Source organism: Myxine glutinosa, chromosome 4 (assembly GCF_964187855.1).
Source record: "Myxine glutinosa chromosome 4, kmMyxGlut1.1, whole genome shotgun sequence".
NCBI classification, from domain to species: Eukaryota; Metazoa; Chordata; class Myxini; order Myxiniformes; family Myxinidae; genus Myxine; species Myxine glutinosa.
In genome coordinates, this window is record NC_136264.1 from 156196707 (window position 1) to 156220638 (window position 23932).

At 49.7% G+C, this 23932-nt stretch overlaps 1 protein-coding gene across 1 annotated transcript in view; it reads left to right on the plus strand.

Annotated features, from left to right (window-relative positions):
- The first annotated feature begins 2600 nt into the window (after window positions 1-2600).
- The window catches only part of LOC137425438 (protein Dok-7-like), a 106555-nt gene continuing 85223 nt past the window's right edge, over window positions 2601-23932 (plus strand). The window contains exons 1-2 of the mRNA XM_068113875.2: window positions 2601-2702; window positions 5221-5266. Of these exons, the coding sequence (XP_067969976.2) occupies window positions 2652-2702; window positions 5221-5266 (97 nt within the window). The 5' untranslated portion in view covers window positions 2601-2651. The remainder of the gene's footprint in view (window positions 2703-5220; window positions 5267-23932) is intronic.

The window sequence follows — 23932 nt, forward strand, 5'->3', positions numbered from 1 at the left end:
TCAATTTTTTCCATTGAGTGGTTTCAGAGATATAGAGGTGGGAAGTTTTTCCAAGATGGCGTGTGTACCACATGACCTATGACCTCATGAGTTTCAATTTTTTCCATGGAGCAGTTTCGGAGATATGGAAGTGCAACTTTTTTCGATTTTTCCAAGATGGCGTCTGTACCACGTGACCTATGACGTTATCATTATCATTTAAAAAATTCTACAGGAGGAGCCGCACGTATTCTGAAAATTTAGTGTCCATCGGTCTAACAGTTGCAGAGGAATTTTTGTTTTATTCATACTGATCAGATCAAGCGTTGTACTTGTCGAATTATGACCGTCATAATCAAGGCACCGATGACATCACCATCAACATATCTTATTCCCCATGGTGAGTATTTGACAATGAGCCATGTTTCAATTTTTTCCATTGAGTGGTTTGAGAGATATAGAGGTGTAACGTTTTTCCAAGATGGCATCCGTACCATGTGACCTATGACATCATAATTATGAATGAAAAATTCTACAGGTGGAGGCGCTTCTATGGTAAAATTTCGTGTCAATCGGACCAACAGTTGCTGAGAAAATGAATTTTTAAAATGCAGACACGTATGGCACACGGCACATGTATGCAACTGAATGCTTAACCCCGCATTTCGCTACGTGAGCGCAGGGTAAAAATGTAGGCAATGTATGAGAACATTCTCGATCAGGCCAGAACACGGAACCTGTATAAAGCAATATTTTAAATAACAGGTGCAGGTGAAACACTGATAATTAAATATGTGTTGTTGACCAAAAAAATCGCTAAATACGACCTCAACATATGATCTTCACAAAATATATTACTCAACACTCCTGGGGGGAAAATGCAGGCAGTATATCAATGATAATAAAATTTGTATTGCTGACAAAAAAAAAATCAATATATACAAGACTCAATGGAGGCCTCAAGGCCAATTGTCTGATTTTAATATATATTTTTTAGTTTTAAATTTATTTTATATTCAAACATAGCCCTTGACCTTCCTCTGGGTGAAAGAGGAGGCCATGCAATATTTTGGTTGCAGTGGATCCTATAGGGTCCGAATGCATAAATGAACAAACACATACTTTCTTCTTCATATATTGGACATATATGTAAACAGTATGTATACAGTATGTATATTGTATGAATACAGTGTGTATGTATATATATATCTATATATATATATATATATCTATATATATATATACACAAAGAATTAAGTTAAGCACCCCTACACAACGAATTAAGGTAAGCACCCCCTAATATATATTCTTTGTGTATATGTATACATTGGCATATATTCTAAGGTATGTGAGATCAAATAATGATTGGTATGACATTAGTTATTGACGTTATTGACGTTATTGACATCACTTACACGTTATTGACATTACACGTTATTGACGTTATTGACGTTATTGACGTTATTGACGCAAAGATCGCTAGAGGTCTTCTCAGAACAATGACTGTACGTTAGAAAACATAAACGTCATCCACACTGTCCGTGATGGACCTATAGCTCCATACTTAAATTGAGGTGAAAATATGCCTAAAATTCCCAAAAAATTTCACCTTAAATTATGCAGAATAAAATATTGAAAACGGCATGATTGTTATGTTTTTATGTGACCATAATATCACTTCTCCAGAAAATATAGCAATATCATGGGTATATTACACTGTTTTGACGACAACAAACTTGTAATGTGCGAGGTTGTAAAAAAACGGGGGGGGGTGCTTAACTTAATTCTTTGTGTATATATATATACACACACATATATACACTGTATGTATACAGTATGTATTCTCTATGTATACAGTATATATACAGTATGTATTCTCTATGTATACAGTATGTATACAGTATGCATACAGTATATATATATATGTATATAGTGGATCGTCACGGAGGCAAAATCCACGCAGCTGCAGCAAAAATAACTAAAGGAGGCAACATTGTCAGAGTCTCGACCTATACGGGGAAATTGGCTCGGGTATCCTTTAGAAGACGTACTTTTTCAAAAGTTACGACAATATTTTCAACTTCCACAATCATCCACCGAAATGGTGCAGTGCACTCCCTCCCTGATCGAACTGTGCAAAAAGACGTTATGAGAAAAAGCCATGACCTTGCAGTTTAAAGGCGCGTTGGCTTGGAGAACAACTCGGTTAGCCTCATCATGATCCCGAGAACGGAAATAGCCGAATCGTCCTCAATCCATGTCGAGTAATTCACACTCGTGCAGCCACCTGTCCTTGTCACCTATCCGTGAACAATCGCGTTCCATCACAATCGCTCATCTTATAAACACGTGACCCTGTGTTCCTACAAAACATTACTTACAACCTTTTCTCCTTTAACATCGACAGTATCGACTTAAGCGGTTCCAACTGCTGCGCATTATTGCACTCTTCTTCCTCATTCAATAAATTCAAAATAAATTCTACTTTATATTAAAATTATTTTACACTCATTGTATTTATCCTTCCGTAAATGAATGGCGTGTTTCTTTTTCATTTTGTACGCATTCCCTCTGTCTCCTCCCTGTTTGTCCTTCCTTGCGTGTCCCCTCCTCATGTCTCCATCAGCTGTCCGCCCGGCGGGCTCTCAAGCTGCTTCAGGGCATGGATCGTCATGGGCTCCGTCCTGGTGGAAGGCGAGGCACGACTTCGCCAAGGGAAGAAGGTTTGAGTGTGTCGCAGACAGAATTCCGCTCTACACATGCACGAAACCTACACTCGTTTCACTTTGAACACTCGGTTTGCTTAACACGACTCGGGTGCGTTTCCGAATTCCCACGGCGGGTTGATCGTGGACTTGAATGTCGTCGGGTACTCCGGTATAACAGTTTACCTGTCCGTTACTCTCTACAGGTGCACATCGATGCGACGATTAGTGTAACGGCCAAATGATTCCCACTTTATGGGATCGTATGAGGAAAATTTTGGCTCAAGTCTTTCACGAACCGGATGGTCAGGTTTGACGTTCGAGTGAAAACATTAGAAATCTGGAATTCGGTCAGGGCGACCGGGATAATTCGCCTACTCTTCGCGAAACACACAATGTGATACTAATACGAGCAGAAGGGACAACCAGAGTAACATCCATCCGATAGACGGCACGCTTTGAACAATTCATTCATATATATATATGTATGTATATGTTTATGTATATGTTTATGTATAGTTGTATGGATATGTATGTATAAATATATGTATATGTAAAAAGATGTACTGTATATGTAAATATATCCATATGTATATGCATATGTACGTATATGTACTTGTATGTGTATGTGTATGTGTAATTCACCGATTAGCCAAACTTGTAAAAATGCGATTTGAACTTGTCATCTTCAATGAACATGTACTCGGTCATGTGTGACAGCAATGATGCATGAAAGGCATCAATGGAAAGCTGAGGATCTCCTCATAATTGGTAAACCACATGTAAATTGTCAAACTAAATAACCTTTGCATATTAACTTCTTGAATTTGGATTACCTTTTTTTTGATACGCACTGTATATATATATATATATGTTGGAACCCATCTGTGGATCCGCAAACGGCTCAGACCCATCGTTGAGGGCCTCATAGAATCACATAGGGCCTCATAGAATCACACTGAGGGCCTCATAGAATCACATAATGCGTTATTGTGTTTATATAATTGACAATGCCCCGATTACGAAGCCACACCTTCATCTTTAGCTTTGGGGTGATTAAGGCATGCCAGGAATTGCGATATAAACAATGGAGAGCTGAGTCTGCCAGTGCCACCAGCGAAGTAGACCAGCGTTTTTAAATGGAGCGACATTATCTTATTTTTATCTTATCGACAAACGGTTATCGACAAACCACATGTCACGGACTGCTTTATAAACATTTATGACATCAATTGCTTATTTTTAGGTTCAAATAAACATACTCATCCACCATTGATGCATACACATTCCTTCAAGGTGAACAACACATCCGCAGATGGCGCAGACCCATCGGCCGATGGGTCTGCATTGTCATTTCTCGTGCATCCACAGATGGGTCGCCCATCTGCGGATCCGCAAACGGGTTAGACCCATCGGCCGATGGGACCGATCCACAGATGGGTTCCAACATATATATATATATATATATATACACATGTGTGTATGTGTAAATATGTGTATGTATATGTAAGTTTATGTAAATATGTGTGGAAGTATATGTACATGTAAATATGTGTAGATGTATATGTGTATGCATATGTGTACGTATATGTGTATGTATATGCATATGTGTATGTATATGTAAGTATATGTATACGTAAATATGTGTGTATGGATATGTAAATATGTGTATATGTGTATGTATATATGTATGTATATGTAAATATAATTGTATGTATTTGTAAATATATGTGTATGTATATGTAAATATATGTATATGTGAATGTATCTGTAAATATATGTAAATGTGAATGTATCTGTAAATATATGTATATGTGTATGTATATGTAAATATATGTGTATGTGTATGTATATGTAAATATATGTGTATGTGTATGTATATGTAAATATATGTGTATGTGTATGTGTATGTATATGTAAATATATGTGTATGTGTATGTATATGTAAATATATGTGTATGTGTATGTATATGTAAATATATGTGTATGTATATGTATATGTAAATATATGTGTATGTGTATGTGTATGTAAATATATGTGTATGTGTATGTATATGTAAATATATGTGTATGTGTATGTATATGTAAATATGTGTATGTGTATGTATATGTAAATATGTGTATGTGTATGTATATGTAAATATGTATATGTGCATGTATATGTAAATATATGTGTGTGTGATGTATAATGTATATGTATATATGTATGTATATGTAAATATATGTAAATATAATATGTATGTACTATAAAATAAAACTATAAAAACTATAAACTAATATATATTTATATATGTGTGTGTTTATATATTGTTTAAATAAACGCATAATCAATGCAGCCAATAATTATTCCAGCAAACTAAGATGACAGTTAGCTATATAAATATAAAACCACCTTTAGAGGCCATTTATTAGCTATATATCCCCTTATATTGCGTCACGGACCCTATCATCTGCCTGTGCCAATGTTACCCACATACTCATGTGGGCCATGTAACTGACCCTGTGTCCCGCTATCTGTTGTTTTGTTTTTTTGCAGTGGAAGACTCGCTGGCTCGTTCTACGCAAGCCTTCACCAGTGGCTGGTAAGCACATTGGCGTGCAGAGCTAAATATACATGTCCGAAGAATGGCGCACATCCGGCACTAAACTGCGCAAAACATTCAATCCGCGTTCAGTTTCGTTCAGTTTCGCGTGTCAGACGGACTCTTGTGGCTCCATAATGGGCATGGAGCGGACAAAACGGCGCAGAGTGAGTGGATTAGCGACCACGCAAGACCTTTCGCGGTTGCAGAAGCGACCTGTGGACCATGCCGTGCGTGCTCTACAGCTCGGGTTGCATAATAAAAGCGGCGACAGTATTTGCGTTTATTTTAAACAGCACTTTGCAATGGTTGGGACATGTGGCACAACACTTTGGGGTCCACACCTCACCCCACCCCAACACCCTTTTCCCTAAACCCCATCCCCTGCAGTGTTGCAGTATATTCTTTCCCTAGAAAGTTGTGTGTCCACCTGATGATCAAGTATATACACGGTCTCGATGGAAAGATGATTTGTAAGGTTATCTTTATACATTTTACTCATAGGGCATGCTTACATATTGTGTAATCAATAATAAACCGTGCTTCGTATGTAGGTACATAATATATAGAAACTTTATAATTATAGACAAGCACCACCGACCTTCTGCTAGACATCACATTTAGGTTTATTTATTTCTTTATTTTACGGACGCGTTTACTGTTTGTACATAAATTTTCATTGAGATTTTTATTTCATAGTTTACAGTCATATAAATTACAATTTTCAAATGCTAAATATTGATTGAGGTTTTTTTTCTTTACATATGTATTTACGGTTTTTAATGTAAATTTTCATTTACTGACGTTTTCTGACGGTTCTTGGATTTTTCCCGGTGTACCGGCTTCGATGTCCGTCGGCACGCCAAATTTCAGCTTTCTACAACACCCGAAGGGTACCGAACAATAATATCAGTCAGTCAGTGGATCAGAAATAACTTTATGTGCAATATGTGATAAAACTATAAAAATGTGGAAAAGTTTATTTTTCCTCTCTAGTGCAATAATTGTTTTTCGACTAATAATTTCAATATAGAAAGGTAATTCTTTCAATACTCTGTTCAAATTCCAAAAGTAATGCACTGGCCTACCAATTGCGGACAATGGCAAACCACCCAGGATGATCTTTGCCTGATGCTCTGTCTGCACAGTATTCTTCTTCTTTTGTAAGCAGCACAGGGGTGCACAGGCATTGGGGTGCATCGTTGGCTGAGTGTGCCAGTAGCGCAATTCCCTCTGTAGGCCAGGGCACATCGATGAATCACCCTGCCTGTGAAACACCAGGATGACAGTTTATAGCTCGGTCGGGATTCAAACCTAGTCTAGACATCTTTGAGGCGAGTGTGCGTACCTTTAAGCAATCCTGCCAGCCCGTCTGCAGAATATGGACATAAGAGGGAATGCAGGATTAAGTTTTGTAAGTAAAGCAACACTGTTGTCAAAATCACTACGTAGGCCTCAATGGAGCATGCATATGTATTGTCTGTTCAATCCATTATTCCCATTATCATGGAAAAGTAAATCATAATGTCCGATAGAACTGTGTTCACATTTCATAAATGAAGCATTTAAATGACTGAAAAATTAAACGTTTAAATGTTTACTGAAATTAATTGTAGTTTTATTTTATCTTTCATTTATTGTCCTGCTGTAGAGATAGATGACTCATCGTGTAGCTTGTACATATATATTACATGGAGATAAGGATACCGTGAGTAATACGTGTAAAGTCTAGGACTAGGTGGACTGTCATCATATATAAATTGAGAAGTGTCTGATAGTTTTGTTTGTTTGTTTGACTTCCATTCACTGCTGAACCACATGATGGAATGAGTTGAAAACTGGTGGTTGTACTGGGGGTGAGTATGAGGGGGGTAAAATCTGTCATATATACTCTCCAAGTCCTCCTCTGCCCCTAATGGCACTTCTGCCAAAGTTATTATCAAAGTGAATATCTACCTCAGTTGTAAGAAACAACCTCAACACCGCAGAATATGACTATACACAGAAGCCTGATCTCTAACAATCAGTTTGGATTCTGTCCCGGTTTGGTTTCTGTCAACTCTGGGCATGCTTCTCTCCTCTCCAAGCAATGGTTGAAGTCCCTCAATCTCAAAGAATAGGTGAGGACCATCTCCCTGAACATACCTCAGACATTCGACGCATTTTGGCAACTCGATTTGCTTTCCAAGCTCTGTGCCTGTGGCGTAGAATGGCGCCTTCATTCCTGCATTTCCGACTTCCTCCATTCCACCAGTCAACATGATGCCATCAATGGAACCTTTTCCTTCCCTCTTACAGTGGAGGCTGGAGTTCCCCAAGATAGTGTTTTGCACCCAATCTTGTTCCTCGTTCATATAAATGACCTCTTCGATGTTCTGGGAAGCCCAATCTTCCTTTTGCATATGACGCCACATTGTGTATTGCAGCACCCCCATCCGTAGCTGCTGCATTGCTCTCTGCTGATCTGGAAATGATTGGAAGCTGGTCTGATAAATGGAACATGTCCTTCAATCCTGGAAGGTCATCGACTGGAAGAAGTTAAATCTTTTGAACTTCTCAGCCTCTTCTCAGCCTTCTCAAGCCACAGAGCACAGCTGCAGACTGGACATCCTCCATCGACCCAAGTCTCTCCTTGGAAAAGCAGAGCTACTCACAGTAAATTAAGGCCGTTGGCTCAGATGCATAAAATTCCCTTATCCTCTCCCTTGTCAACATCAAATTCCCTTTAAATTAGGAAGTTGAAGGGAAAAAATGGATAATCTCCCTCCGCTTTTCTCTCTCTCTTTCTCGCTCTCTCTCTTTCTTATGAACAAAAGTTATATTCACATGTTGATATGTGGGTCACAGCAAGAGAAGGAAAGTGACCAGTAGGACTCCCCTTCCCCCCTCAAGTTTTCAAGGGAGTGGCCAAGTCATGCAAAAAGCAGTCCATAGCCCCCCCCCTCCCCCCCTCCAGGCCAACAACCATGGCTTCTGGTTCTGAATGTAAACAACATCGCAGAGAACACCTTGACAACAGTGATGCGATTTGTGACTTTGAGAGATTCGCAAACGACACTGGCAGTCGTTTCTCAGATTTCAGCATAAAGTGCAACGGAAGTAATCGATCAATGTTCATGGTGGACAACCTTGGGAGAAGAGTGGTCAGTTCCTCCCCATCAAGGAAGTAGAGCCCCATCTGGCTTCCTACACTTGGTGAAGTTGGAGAGGGATGGTTATGAGATTTCGAAGGAAAACTTTAAAATGCAGAAGAACAGTCACCTGCCCAAATGGTCCCAAATTGAAGAAGTCCTTTCTGTTATCCTGCAATCATAAAGCCACGAACGCCGATTATCTGGCCAAGGTGATGAAGGAGCTAAGTCGCATGATGGAGATCCTAGACTCACCACGCTTCCAATTCCTGCAAGTACAACTGCAAATGCTCTTGACTGGTCAAAACAATATCCACTACACTTCTATGAAATTTACGGAAGGAGATTATCGATTTTTGTTTCCTTCAACTTTCTTTTTCCATCAATCTACAAGCATTTACTTATTCTTGCTGCAGAACCTCTCAGCATCTCACCCGCAGCGAACACAATGCTGAAAAACTGCAGAACAATTAATCTTCCTTGGGAGCATCTGATTCGACAATTTATGTCCCACAGCTTTGACGACACTAACCTCCCAGTCATATTCAAAGATGTGCAGCCAGAGCAATACCTTATAAACATACTGTTCAACGAAGTAAACCTCAAGCAAGCCATGAGCTTCACAGCCGACCACATTATTGGCCAAGCTGCCAACAAGCCCCAGCAACTGGCCACGTCTGCCCTCCCTTTTGAAATGAGTTTGCTACTACTGGGGGCTGCAGCTCATCATCCATGTACATCCCGTGTTCAGACTTGATGCAGCACAGCTGTGAAACACACTGCTGGAAATTATCCAGGTGTTGAAGAACAGGGGTGGGTGTGCAATCTCGTTAATATGTGACAACTGCCCACTGAACCAGGTTGGGTATAGGAAGCTTGGCGGCCTATGCAATGTTTCATTGGATGCCGATGTTATCAACGTGTTCCTGGTCTACGACTATGTGTACATCATGAAGAACTTGCAAAAGAACTGGATAATGGAGAAACTCCAACAACGGTCTTTCACTCAGGACGACAGAATACCTGGAATGGTGGAGTGACATATGGGCGATTTACGAGGAGGACAGGAAGACATCGCTACATCTCTCAAAGCTCACACCTCAGTCTTCCCTAAAACTCTGCAGTGACAGAGCGTACCACTGGTCTGTCAAGTTTTTCATGAAAAGATGAGTGTGACGTTTACAGCCTTAAAAGGCAAAGTTAATCACCAGGATGGAAACATTACATACATCACGCTTATCCCAGAGTGGTTCAAGTTGAGGAATGTGAAGGACAAATTTGGGGCTGTAGCGGTTGCCGCTGAACATACACAATCGCCTTACACCTGCCGAGGACGCAACCACGGAGCGATCGCGGTGCCGGGCTCGCCCAGACCGCCCGGAGACGCTCAGTCTCGCCTTTCCCGGGCATGCCCGGACTCGCCTTTCCCGGGCTCGCCCGGCCCATCCGGCGACACCCAGTCTCGCCGTTCCCGGGCATGTCCAGGCACGCCCGGCCCATCCGGCGACACCCAGTCTCGCCGTTCCCGGGCATGTCCAGACTCGCCCAGGTCTCCCGGACACGCCCAGTCGCGCCTTTTAAGGGCAAACGCTCCGGCATGAGTGATTCGAGTTGGAGCACAGCTCCTTCATTGGTGACCTACCGACATGGACACGGTAGTTGCCCTCAAACTGTCTACCTTCTGGGAGGTTCACGCGGCGGTTTGGTTCGCCCAGGCGGACTCCCAGTTCGCCCTGCGAGGCATCACCGCCGACGACACCCGCTTCCATCATGTGGTAGCAGCACTCGGCTCAGCCACCGTGGCCCGCGCCCTCAGCCTCCTCCAGCACCCGCCAGCCACTGACAAGTACGGTGCGATCAAGAAGCTCCTCCTCGATGCTTTCGCCCTCTCATCGGTGGAACGCGCACGGCGCCTGCTCGACCTGCCCGAGCTCGGCGACACGCGCCTGTCCGAGCGAATGGATTACATGCTCTCGTTGCTCGGGGAGCACGCCCCGGATTTCCTTTTTCAAGAGCTGTTCCTCCGTCAGCTGCCTAGCCAGGTACACCTCGCCCTGGCAAGCACGCAGATCACGGATCCCCGTGCCCTCACCAGGGAAGCCGACAAGATCTCCTCGGCAGGCCAACGCATCGGCGCAGCGACCTGGAGCCCGCCGCCGTCCGAAGCAACGCCCATGGCGCCCGAGCCCCCGGCACGGTCGGCGGCCGAACTGCCGGCGCAATTGGCGGCCGCTACGCCACGCCGACCGCCTCCAACATGACGACCGGGGCCTCCACCTGACCAGGCGTGGTGTTACTACCATGCCAGGTTCGGACAAAAGGCCCGGACATGCCGACCCCCGTGCACTTTCGGCAAGTCGGGAAACGGCCGGGCCGGCGTTCATTACCAGCCATGAGCGCCGGCCACACGGCAACTTACTTTTTATCAGGGACAAAGCGTCCGGACGGCGCTTCCTGTGTGACACCGGCGCCCAACTGAGCGTCATACCCGCCTCCGATCAGGACAGGCAGTCCGCGGTTTGCGGCCCCTCCTTGGTGGCGGCCAACGGATCGGCCATCCGCACCTTCGGCCCACGCAACGTCACCCTCTGCTTCGGCAGCCAGCGCTTTCATTGGACTTTTGTGACCGCAAGCGTGCCCATGGCTCTGCTGGGCGCCGACTTCCTCTGCGCACACGGACTGCTGGTTGACGTCAAACGGCGTTGCCTCGTCAACGCCGAGACCTTCAGCTCCCTGGCATGCACGTTGAGCAGCTCCGCGCCGACCGAGCTAGCATGCGCCCTCCCGGCGGCAAACGAGTTTGCTCGCCTGCTCACGGAGTTCCCGGCCCTCACACGGCCGACGTTTTCGGCCGTCGCGGTACGACATGGTATCGAGCACCACATACCAACTACGGGCCCGCCGGTCTATGTCAGAGCCCGCCGCCTCGACCCAGCCAAGCTCGCCGTGGCCTAAGCCGAGTTTGACGCTTTGGAACACCTCGGCATCGTGCGGCGCTCCGATAGCGCGTGGGCTTCACCACTACACATCGTACCGAAGCCAGGGGGCGGCTGGCGCCCATGTGGCGACTACCGCTGCCTTAACGACGTTACCACCCCCGACAGGTATCCGATCCCGCACATTCAAGACTTCTCCGCCCGTTTGGCAGGACGGGTCATTTTTTCGAAGATCGATTTGATACGGGGATACCACCAGGTACCTGTCAGGCCGGCCGACATCCCAAAAACGGCCGTCATCACGCCGTTCGGCTTATTCGAATTCCTTTGAATGCCATTTGGCCTCCAGAACGCGGCTCAGGCGTTCCAGCGCTTGATGGACGGACGGCGTGCTGCGCGACCTGCCGTTCCTCTTCGTCTACCTGGACGACATCCTCGTCGCCAGCGTGTCCCGGGCCGAGCACCTCCTCCACCTCCGAACACTGTTCGGGCGCCTCAGCGAGCACGGCCTAATCGTCAACCCCGCCAAATGCCACTTCGGCACGACGGCCGTTGATTTTTTTGGGCCACCACATCACCAAGAACGGGGCCGTGCCGCTGCCTACCAAGGTTGAGGCCATCACCGCGTTTCCGCGTCCCCGCTCCATCAAGGCCCTGCAGGAGTTCCTCGGAATGGTGAATTTCTATCACCACTTCGTGCCCCGCGCTGCTCAGCTCATGCGGCCCCTCTAAGAAGCCCTCCGGGGCAAGCCGGCCAAACACGACGTCGTCTGGTCCGCAGCCATGGACGCAGCATTTACAAGCTCAAAGTGGGCCCTCGCCGACGCAACACTGCTCGCTCACCCGGTGCTCAACGCTCCCATCGCCCTCACCACGGATGCCTCCGACTACGCGGTGGGCGCCATACATGAGCAATGGGTGAACGGGGTTTGGCAGCCACTCGCTTTTTTCAGCCGGCAACTCCGGCCAAACGAGCTCAAATATAGCACGTTTGACCGCGAGCTCCTCGGTCTACACCTGGTCATTCGCCATTTCCACCACCTCCTGGAGGGCCGACCCTTCACGGCTTTCGTCGGCCACAAGCCGTTGGTTTACACAATGGCCAAAGTCACGGAGCCGTGGTCGGCCCGCCAGCAGCTCCACCTCTCCGCCGTGTCTGAGTTTACCACGGACATCCGGCACGTCGCCGGCAAAGACAACGCCGTGGCCGACTGTCTTTCTCGGGCCAGCACGAACGCGGTCCACCTCGGCGTGGACTTCGCGCTTATGGCGGCTGACCAGACCACTGACACCATGGTGCAAGCCCTCCGGGCGACGGACACGGGCCTCCGCCTGGCCGACATCCCCTTCGCGGGCACCATTCAGTCTCGCCGTTCCCGGGCATGTCCAGGCACGCCCGGCCCGTCCGGCGACACCCAGTCTCGCCGTTCCCGGGCATGTCCAGACTCGCCCAGGTCTCCCGGACACGCTCAGTCGCGCCTTTTAAGGACAAACGCTCCGGCATGAGCGATTCGAGTTGGAGCACAGCTCCTTCAGGGCAATCAATCTACTCGATTAATATTGTGCTCCCTGAAAACTGAACTGGGACAGCTTCAATAATACCTGGCCACGTGTGAGGTAATTGGCACCTGTCGGTGGAGTGTGAGTTCATCATAATGACGAAGTTCAACATCGCAGATGTCGCTATCTTCTCGCCGATCCCCACATGAAGTACATATGTTGTTCCTGCCATCTTCTCGCAAGACCCTCTGGAAAAGTTTTTGGGGCAAACCAGGCAGCACTGTGGAGGAAACGTCAACATCAAAGCTGGAAATGTTCTTGCAGGCGCCAAAGTGCAGCGATTACATTAACTGCTGAAATATTATTTCATTCCCCAGGGCATTGCTGGTCAAAGATGCTCCAACTGTAAAACAGCCGATCTTCTTGACTCCAACTTCACTTTAAAGCATAAAGTCCTTTTTCATTGTTGGATTTTTGATGCACAAGCACCAAAATGGACAAGCCGAAGACAAGGCAGAGGATGACAAGGTGTCCAGTGAAAGCTTACTGGAACTGGACAGAGGGGGGCTGAGCATCCCCACATTGGCCACTGCATTCCTCGACACATTGCTGTCCACATCCTTGTAGCCCTTCCAGTACCCAAGAATAAATTCCGCTCATACTTCATAGAAGTTCTGTCATGTGTGGGCGCCGCCCTGACTGGAGACTTTAAGGCACGTTGCACACTTGCCATTGTGCTACTTAAGGCTCAATTCTAACACCAGTGATCGGGAACAACAACTTGTATGGCTTCAATGCAAGGAAAAGCTTCAACATTAAAAATAATGACTTTAATCGACTCTAATTATTTTAACGAATCTTCCAATATCGCCATGACTCATTACATATATTTTTATTCCATAGTTTTTCTTTATACGTTGGTTAAAAAAACAAGGGTAAAAACCGTTTTAGAAGGTACGATCAGGGGTGTGGAGGGGGGGGGGGGGAGTTGGGTCCTTTGAGGGGCCTGGGGTCTGTTGAGGGGCCCGAGCTTCTCCTGTATTTTTTTAAACAGTACCGTGAAACCCCTCATCGGCTCATCCTCATTTCCTCATCGTTACATTTAAACCCAGAAGCTGATTTTGCTTTATTTATGAGCTCGTTGCTACTCTAATTTAGGATCTTCATTAAAGAAAGTTCCTTAAGTTATAAAAGAGAGAAAGGGTGGGTGCCCCAAGGTTGTTTGCCTCAGGGGTCGTGGTGGCTCTCGACGCCCCTGGGTACGGTATGGTACGGTTGGCAATCCAGAGTGCCTCCAGACACGCTACTATCCAGAGTCTATACTCACAATCCCAAAGAGAGTTATGGTGAGTTTTATGAAAATCTATAATGCTGTTTAAACTAGGACCAAAATAGGTCCTGTAAAGAGTAAAGAGAATACCATATGACCCAAATTCCAAGACCCAAGTTTGAGCGCCCATAGTCCTCTCTTTAAGTAGCCGATGACCATGGCAGACATTGCTCTCACCAGCACCCTTCATTTTGACTTTTTAATCTGTTGCTTATCTCTAAATACTAGCATGTTGGCAGCAATCCCACACCATGTTAAGAGACACCTCACTTACCGCCGCTGCATGCTGGGTCTGAACCCAAGCCGTGATAAATCATGACGCCTCCCCTGTCAGTCGAGTATGCTTTAAATCATGCACAAATAACCTCAACCCTAATGCGGTAACATTGACTCTGCAGTGGGTCACACTTATGCCTCTGTAAAATCCCTTTGAAATTTTAAGAACTGTTTTGGAGTTTTCGCAAAAAATGTGACATTTTGTGTCTATCTATATTATAATAGGCTACGGTGATTCTGTCTATCTGTCTGTCTGTCCGTCTGTCTGGGGGTGTGGCTTACTCTGTTTACAGAGTAGCTCCACCCATTCTTGGAGAGGCTTCATGTAAACAAATATCCACCATTTTATTAACTCGAATAGCTTTGAGGCCTGTTTAGTTAGGCCCATGCTGTCTTTCTCTCTCACACAGGTTTATTTCAACTCAAATTCGATATATCATTTCATTTTTAACAGTCGCTAACATAGTTTTAGACTCGGTTGAAAAAAAACGGGAAGAGAATCCTATGAAAGTTTCCGTTTATAGAACGAAATGAATTCTCAAAGGCCTGTAAAATAAAGCCCATTCATTGAGAGTCACCCTCACGATTTTATATCGAATTCACCATCTGATTTAATTTCTATCGATGGTTTTCGACTCGGTGTCAGAAATAATTGAGAACATTCACGCACACACGGGAAATTGCCAAGATATATTTTATAAAAATCGCGCCACGATGATACACGAAAATACACTGCCTAAAATAACAGTCGGGGAAAATGTCGACATATATAAAAAATTCGCTTTTTCTTTTCCTTTAAGATATATTACTTTTACTTTTGATGACAGTCGTCACAAAAACGACATATATTTCTACGTTCCTATTTCATTCAACATTATTATCCGGAAGTAAAATATGTTTCAGGAAATTACCGAGAGATATTTCTTCTTTATGTGCGCATACACTTTAAATAGGTTTATTTGAAATCTTTAATTTTCACAATGTAATTTACTTGCCATTTGTCATTTGATGATTATGAGACACTTCCTCTTGAGGATCGTGACAATTCATGCGTTGCGTGGAAACTTCCATTTCCAAAATGAATGAGACAGTCGATGAAGAACGCAGACTTGAACAGGATGCAGCAAGAAAACGAATGAGACGGGCGAACGAGTCCGTCGACGAACGTCAATGCAAACTTGAACATGATGCAGCAAGAAAAATAACGAGACGGGAGAAAAACGAGAGAAACGAGACGGGAAAAAGCCGATTGGAGAGGAGAGTGAGGAGCGATTGGAGAGGCGAGTGAGGAGCGATTGGAGAGGAGAGTGAGGAGCGATTGGAGAGGCGAGTGAGGAGCGATTGGAGAGGCGAGTGAGGAGCGATTGGAGAGGCGGGTGAGGAGCGATTGGAGAGGCGAGTGAGGAGCGATTGGAGAGGAGAGTGAGGAGCGATTGGAGAGGAGAGTGGGGAGCGATTGGAGAGGTGAGTGAGGAGCGATTGGAGAGGCGAGTGAGGAGTGATTGGAGAGGTGAGTGAGGTGCGATTGGAGAGGCGAGTGAGGAGGTATTGGAGAGGAGTGTGAGGAGGTATTGGAGAGGAGTGTGAGGAGGTATTGGAGAGGCGAGTGAGGAGCGATTGGAGAGACGAGTGAGGTGCGATTGGAAAGGCGAGTGAGGCGCGATTGTAGAGGAGTGTGAGGAGGTATTGGAGAGGGGTTGGAGAGGTGTGAGGAGTTGGAGAGTGAGGGCCGATTGGAGAGGAGGGTGAAGGCCGATTGGAGAGGAGAGTGAGGGTCGATTGGAGAGGCGAGTGAGGACCGATTGGAGAGGCGAGTGGGGAGCGATTGGAGAGGGGAGTGAGGCGCGATTGGAGAGGAGAGTGGGGAGCGATTGAAGAGGAGAGTGAGGGGCGATTGGAGAGGTGAGTGAGGCACGATTGGAGAGGCGAGTGAGGCGCGATTGGAGGGGAGTATGAGGGATTGGAGAGGAGTGTGAGGGATTGGAGAGGAGTGTGAGGGGTTGGAGAGGAGTGTGAGGGGTTGGAGAGGAGTGTGAGGGATTGGAGAGGAGTGTGAGGGATTGGAGAGGAGTGTGAGGGATTGGAGAGGAGTGTGAGGGATTCGAGAGGAGTGTGAGGGATTCGAGAGGAGTGTGAGGGATTCGAGAGGAGTGTGAGGGATTCGAGAGGAGTGTGAGGGATTCGAGAGGAATGTGAGGGATTGGAGAGGATTGTGAGGAGGTATTTGGAGAGGAGTGTGAGGAGGTATTGGAGAGGAGTGTGAGGGATTGGAGAGGAGTGTGAGGGATTGGAGAGGAGTGTGAGGGATTGGAGAGGAGTGTGAGCGATTGGAGAGGAGTGTGAGTAGGTATTGGAGAGGTGTGTGAGGAGGAGTGGGTTTGGAGTGGCGTGAGGGTGGAGAGAGGAGAGTGTCAGGTGGAGAGGAGTGAGGGGTCACATTTTATGTGAAATAAATATATTGTGTTCATTACACCATTTCTGGATCTGATGTATTGCCAGTAACCATTTTGTAAAAATGAATGTGCAGCATAGAACTCAATATGTTGAAATGTCACACATGTCCATGCCCGTGGGATTCCCATGGGTGACCCCACTATATTTTTAAAAAATCACAGCACGGTCGGTCATACACCGCCTATAATAACAGACGGGAAAATGGTGAGATATATTAAAAATTCGTGGTGGACTTTTCCATTTGATGACAATCGTCACGATTAAATATTTAATTTATACGTCGTCACAATAATGTGGAAAGAGGAGCATAGCTTCGTTCACGTATCGCCACAGACGGGAAATTGCCGACAGATATTTCTTCGTTATTATTTCATTCATCATTATTATACGGAAGTAAAGGTAATCCTGTTTAAACTGGCATTCATTCCAGCGAGGGGTTGGAGAGGAGCGAGGGGTTGGAGAGGAGCGAGGGGTTGGAAAGGAGCGAGGGGTTGGAGAGGAGCGAGGGGTTGGAGAGGAGCGAGGGGTTGGAGAGGAGTGGGGTTGGAGAGGAGCTAGGGTTGGAGAGGAGCGAGGGGTTGGAGAGGAGCGAGGGGTTGGAGAGGAGCGAGGAGTTGGTGAGGTGCGAGGGGTTAGAGAGGAGCGAGGGGTTGGAGAGGAGCGATGGGTTGGAGAGTGAGGAGCGATTGGAGAGGCGAGTGAGGAGCGATTGGAGAGGCGAGTGAGGCGCGATTGGAGAGGAGTGTGAGGAGGTATTGGAGAGGAGAGTGAGGAGGTATTTGAGAGGAGTGTGAGGATGTATTGGAGAGGAGTGTGAGGGGTTGGAGAGGGGCTAGGGGTTGGAGAGGGGCTAGGGGTTGGAGAGGAGTGAGGGGTTGGAGAGGAGTGTGAGGGATTGGAGAGGAGTGTGAGGGATTGAAGAGGAGTGTGAGGGATTGGAGAGGAGTGTGAGGGATTGAAGAGGAGTGTGAGGGATTGGAGAGGAGTGTGAGGGATTGGAGAGGAGTGTGAGGGATTGGAGAGGAGTGTGAGGGATTGGAGAGGAGTGTGAGGGATTGGAGAGGGGTGTGAGGGATTGGAGAGGAGTGTGAGGGATTGGAGAGGAGTGTGAGGAAGTATTGGAGAGGAGTGTGAGGAAGTATTGGAGGGAAGTGTGAGGAGGCGTGGGATTGGAGAGGCGTGAGGGTGGAGAGAGGAGAGTGTCAGGTGGAGAGTTGTGAGGGGTCACATATTATGTGAAATAAATAAATTGTGTTCATTACACCATTTCTGGATCTGATGAATTGCCAGTAACCATTTTGTAAAATTTAATGTGAAGCATCTAAATCAAGATGTCCAAATGTCACACACGTCCATGCCCGTGGGATTCCCATGGGTGACCCCACTAGTAATATTATTCACAGTAAAAAATATTCACCGCTACATCTCAAAAAAGCAAGGAGAAGCTGATGTTTCGGAGATAATCTGTTATCGGAGCAAAAGAGCTCTTTTCGTGTTCCTTAGAAGTCAGATCTACCTTGCTCTTCCAGTTACAAAAATGCAGTTACAAAAACGTTTCAGAAAGCATCGAGGCACCTTCGAAGTTGATATAAAGGTAAACTGTCAACTATTATTTAATTACGCATATTATTTGGAAGTACTTGGCTATATTATCGAAATGTTAAATTGTCGATGACTGGCATATTGTCGATGACACAGTGTCGATGACTACCTGGTGTTGGCTTAGCGGTTAGGGTGCCGGTTTGGGATCCTAGGATCTTGGGTTCGAATCCCGATCGATCCCTGAATTAACGCCAGGGGGGTTGACTCAGCCTGTTATCCTTCCGAGGTCGGCAAATTGAGTACCAGCTTGCTGGGATGGATGATCCCGGTGTGTACCCCGGTTTAGAATAGGTACACCGCATCCCTGCGCATCATAAGAGGTGACTAAGGGCTGGCGTCAGGAAAGGCATCCGGCCATAAAAACATTGCCTCAAACAGGGAACCATGATTGTCATGGGGCCCGCAAGGCTAACCCTCGCTATAGCGGAGAAAATGGCCTTAAAACCATCATTCATTCATTCATTCATTCATTCACTGGCATAGAAAACAACTACCATCGTATCAACATGGTGCATTGGAGCATCGGATACTTCAATGACGTGGTATATTGGAAAAAGAAAGAATTCAGTGGCAATTTTTTTTTTTTACAGCTTGGTTAAGTCACAATAAATTGGGGGGGAGTGTTCAGGGATTAGTTTCCATCTTTTCCTGAACGATCCTGTGATTAGAAAGGCCTGGACGCACAATATTAAACAAGAGAATTTCACCCCGACACAGCAGAGTTTTTTCTGCGCATTTTGAACCTGATTGTTGTGAGACAAATGTTTAAGATCTAGCAGATGGCAATCATGGAGGAATAAACTGACCAAGACCAGTTTCCAACTGAAGATTATTCAACAAAGGTGATAAATCGAACTCCATAAATAATGTGGTAAATGCGAAATCACTGATCAGCGGTGAGAGGTCGCCGCCCGACCGCCATGCCTCAAATGGCTTACCAAGAAGAATGATGCTGTGAGATGGGTATCCTTGTCTAAATATATTCAGATTATTGGTGATCCTTCAAGAAAAACACCTTGCATGTGCTCAAATTGATGTGGTTATCTGTCAAGTTCAAAATTCTCCAGATTGTCGAATTGTGTTGTTGAAGGAGCTGCGCTCCAACGCGAGTCGAAATAATTGACGCGACCAAAGACGGAATTCGTCCGAGTTGCTTTATTGAAACAAAACAGCTCAGGTATTCTGAAAAGCCCGTTTATCGGGCAGCAGTATATATACACATTTATGCCGGGGCGTTTGCCCGGGAAAACCGAGACCGGGCATGCCCGGGTGTCAAGGGCGAGTCCTGGAAAGGCGAGTCTGGACATGCCCGGGCGTCCTGGACGCGGCCTGGCAAGTCGAGGCTGGGCGTGCCCGAGCGCTCTGGGCGAGCCCTGGAAAGGCGAGAGCGGGCATGCCCGGACGCTCTGGGCGAGCCCTGAAAAGGCGAGTCTGGACATGCCCGGGCGTCCTGGACGCGGCCTGGCAAGTCGAGGCTGGGCGTGCCTGGGCGCTCTGGGCGAGCCCTGGAAAGGCGAGAGCGGGCATGCCCGGGAAAGACGAGACCGGGCGTGCCCGGGAGGTTCGGGTGTGCCCGGGAACAGCGAGTCCGGGCATGCCCAGGAGAGGCGCGTCTGGGCCCGTCCGGACGAGCCCGGCATGGCGATCGCGCCCTGGCCGCGTCCTGGCAGGTGCAAGGCGATTGTGTACATTCAGCGGGGACCGCTACACACGCCCCTCCAGAATCGACCTGCACCGGCAGGGTCAATTTAAGGGGGGTCCGGATGACCCAGCCGAAGCGACCCCTGGAGGGTCGTGGGGGGGGGAGGGGGTCCGATCCGGTGGTGGGTGGTCGAGCGGGGGGAACTGTAGACGGGGGGCGGCCTCGCCGCGGAGGAAGGGCCAACCGTGGTGGTCAGTCGACGTCCACGTGCGCCGGTTTGAGGCGGTCCACAGAGATCCGGTCCGACCGGCCGCCGACGTCGACGACGAAGGACTTGTCGCCCCGTCGCAGGACCCGGAAGGGCCCGTCGTACGGCGGCCGGAGTGGCCCCCGGTGCACGTCATGACGCACAAAGACGTACTCCGCTGTGCGAAGCGCCGGGGGGACGTAGGACTGGGGGCCACCGTGGCGGGACGTTGGCACGGGGGCAAATCGGCGGGCGGCCTCCTGGAGGTCCGAGCGCCTGTGTGCGGCGGACCAGGGACTGGTAGCGTCGGGCACGAACTCGCCCGGGATGCGGAGCGGCTGGCCGTAGACGAGCTCGGCGGCGGACGCCCGGAGGTCCTCCTTGGGGGCCGTGCAGAGGCCCAAAAGGACCCACGGCAGCCGGTCGGTCCAACCGTCGTCCTGAAGGCCGGCCATGAGTGCGGCCTTCATGGAGCGGGGAAACCGCTCGCACAACCCGTTGGCTTGGGGGTGGTAGGCCGTGGTGCGGTGCAGTGTGACCCCCAACTAGCGGGCGACCGCGCCCCAAAGTTCGGATGTGAACTGTGGGCCGCGGTCGGACGAGATGTCCGCCGGTGCGCCGAAGCGCGCGACCCAGGTGGCATGAACGCCTGCGCGACGTCGGCGGTGGTGGTGGAGGTGAGGGGCACGGCCTCCGGCCACCTGGTGGTCCTGTCCACCATGGTGAGCAGGTGGGTGAACCCCCGCGATGGGGGCAGGGGACCCACCAGGTCCACGTGGACGTGGTCGAAACGCCGTGCAGGCACGGTGAAAGGTGCTAGCGGGGCCTGGGTGTGGCGGTGGACCTTGGCCCGCTGGCAGGCCGTGCAGGCGTTGGCCCAGTCGCGCACGTTCCGTCGCAGGCCGTGCCAGACAAAACGCGCCGACACCAGCTTCTGAGAAGCTTTCCGGCCCGGGTGAGAAAGGCCGTGGATGGAGGCGAAGATGCGGCGCTGCCAGGAAACGGGCACGATGGGGCGAGGCTGGCCCTGGGAGACGTCGCAGAGCAGGACGGTGCCCGCGAAGGGGATGTTGGCCAGGCGGAGGCCCGTGTCCACCACTCGGAGGGCCTGCACCGAGGTGTGGGTGGTCTGGTCGGCCGCCATGAGTGCGAAGTCCACGCCGAGGTGGACCGCGTTCGCGCTGGCCCGAGAAAGACAGTCGGCCACGGCGTTGTCTTTGCCGGCGACGTGCTGGATGTCCGTGGTGAATTCCGACACGGTGGAGAGGTGGCGCTGCTGGCGGGCCGAGCACGGCTCCGTGACTTTGGCCATTGCGTAGACCAACGGCTTGTGGTCGACGAAAGCCATGAACGGGCGGCCCTCCAGGAGGTGTCGGAAATGGCGAACGGCCAGGAATAGACCGAGCAGCTCGCGGTCGAACGTGCTGTATTTTAACTCGTTCGGCCGGAGCTGCCGGCTGAAAAAGGCGAGTGGCTGCCAAACCCCGTCCACCCATTGTTCATGGACGGCGCCCACCGCGTAGTTGGAGGCGTCCGTAGTGAGGGCGATGGGCGCGTTGAGCACCGGGTGAGCCAGCAGCGTTGCGTCGGCGAGGGCCCGTTTTGCGCTCACGAAGGCCGCGTCCATGGCCGCGGACCAAACAATGTCATGCTTGGCCGGCTTGCCCCGGAGGGCCTCGTAAAGGGGCCGCATGAGCTGAGCAGCGCGGGGCACGAATCGGTGATAAAAATTCACCATGCCGAGGAACTCTTGTAGGGCCTTGATGGAACGGGGACGCGGGAACGTGGTGATGGCCTCGACCTTGGTCGGCAGCGGCACGGCCCCGGTCTTGGTGATGCGGTGGCCCAAAAAGTCAACGGTCGTCGTGCCGAAGTGGCATTTGGCCGGGTTCACAATTAAGCCGTGCTCGCCGAGGCGACCGAACAGTGTTCGGAGGTGGAGGAGGTGCTCGGCGCGGGACGTGCTGGCGACGAGGATGTCGTCCAGATAGACGAAAAGAAATGGCAGGTCGCGCAGCACGCCGTCCATTAAGCGCTGGAACGCCTGGGCCGCGTTCTTGAGGCCAAACGGCATCCTCAAAAATTCGAACAGGCCGAACGGCGTGATGACGGCCGTCTTCGGGATGTCGGCCGCCCGGACAGGTACCTGGTGGTATCCCCGTATCAGGTCAATTTTGGAAAATATGACCCGTCCCGCCAAACGGGCGGAAAAGTCCTGGATGTGCGGGATCGGGTACCTGTCGGGGGTGGTAGCGTCGGTGAGGCGGCGGTAGTCGCCACACGGGCGCCATCCGCCCCCCGGCTTTGGCAGGATGTGCAGTGGTGAGGCCCACGTGCTATTGGAGCGCCGCACGATGCCGAGGTGCTCCAACGCGTCGAACTCGGCCTTTGCCACGGCGAGCTTGGCCGGGTCGATGCGGCGGGCCCTGGCGTAGACCGGCGGGCCCGTAGTGGGTATGTGGTGCTCGATCCCATGCCGCACTGCGACGGCCGAAAACGTCGGCCGCGTGAGGGCCGGGAATTCGGCGAGCAGGCGAGCGAACTCGTTCGCCATCGGGAGGGCGCACGCCAGTTCGGTCGGCGCGGAGCTGCTCATCGTGCACGCCAGGGAGCTGAAGGTCTCGGCGTTGATAAGGCGACGACGTTTGACGTCGACCAGCAGCCCGTGCGCGCAGAGGAAGTCGGCGCCCAGCAAAGCCATGGGGACGCAGGCGGTCACAAAGGTCCACTGAAAGCGCTGGCTGCCGAAGCAGAGGGTGACGTCGCGCGGGCCGAAAGTGCGTATGGCCGAGCCATTAGCAGCGACCAAAGAGGGGCCGCAAACGGCATCCCGCCTGTCCTGCGCGGAGGCAGGACAGGCGAGCGAACTCGTTCGCCGTCGGGAGGGCGCACGCCAGTTCGGTCGGCGCGGAGCTGCTCATCGTGCACGCCAGGGAGCTGAAGGTCTCGGCGTTGACAAGGCGACGACGTTTGACGTCGACCAGCAGCCCGTGCGCGCAGAGGAAGTCGGCGCCCAGCAAAGCCATGGGGACGCAGGCGGTCACAAAGGTCCACTGAAAGCGCTGGCTGCCGAAGCAGAGGGTGACGTCGCGCGGGCCGAAAGTGCGTATGGCCGAGCCATTAGCAGCGACCAAAGAGGGGCCGCAAACGGCATCCCGCCTGTCCTGCTCGGAGGCGGGTATGACGCTCAGTTGGGCGTCGGTGTCACAAAGGAAACGCCGCCCGGACGCTTTGTTCCGAATAAAAAGCAAGTTGCCCGAGTGGCCGGCGCTCATGGCTGGGAATGAACGCCGGCCCAGCCGTTTCCCGACTTGCCGAAAGTGCACGGGGGTCGGCACGTCCGAGCCTTGTGTCCGAACCTGGCGTGGTAATAACACCACGCCTGGTCAGGTGGAGGCCCCGGCCGTTGTGTCCGAAGCGGTCGGCGCGGCGTGGCAGCCGCCAGTTGCACCGGCAGTTCGGCCTCCAACCGCGCAGGGCGCTCGGGCGTCGTGGGCGTCGCCTCAGACGGCGGCAGGCTCCAGGTAGCCGCGCCGATGTGTTGGCCC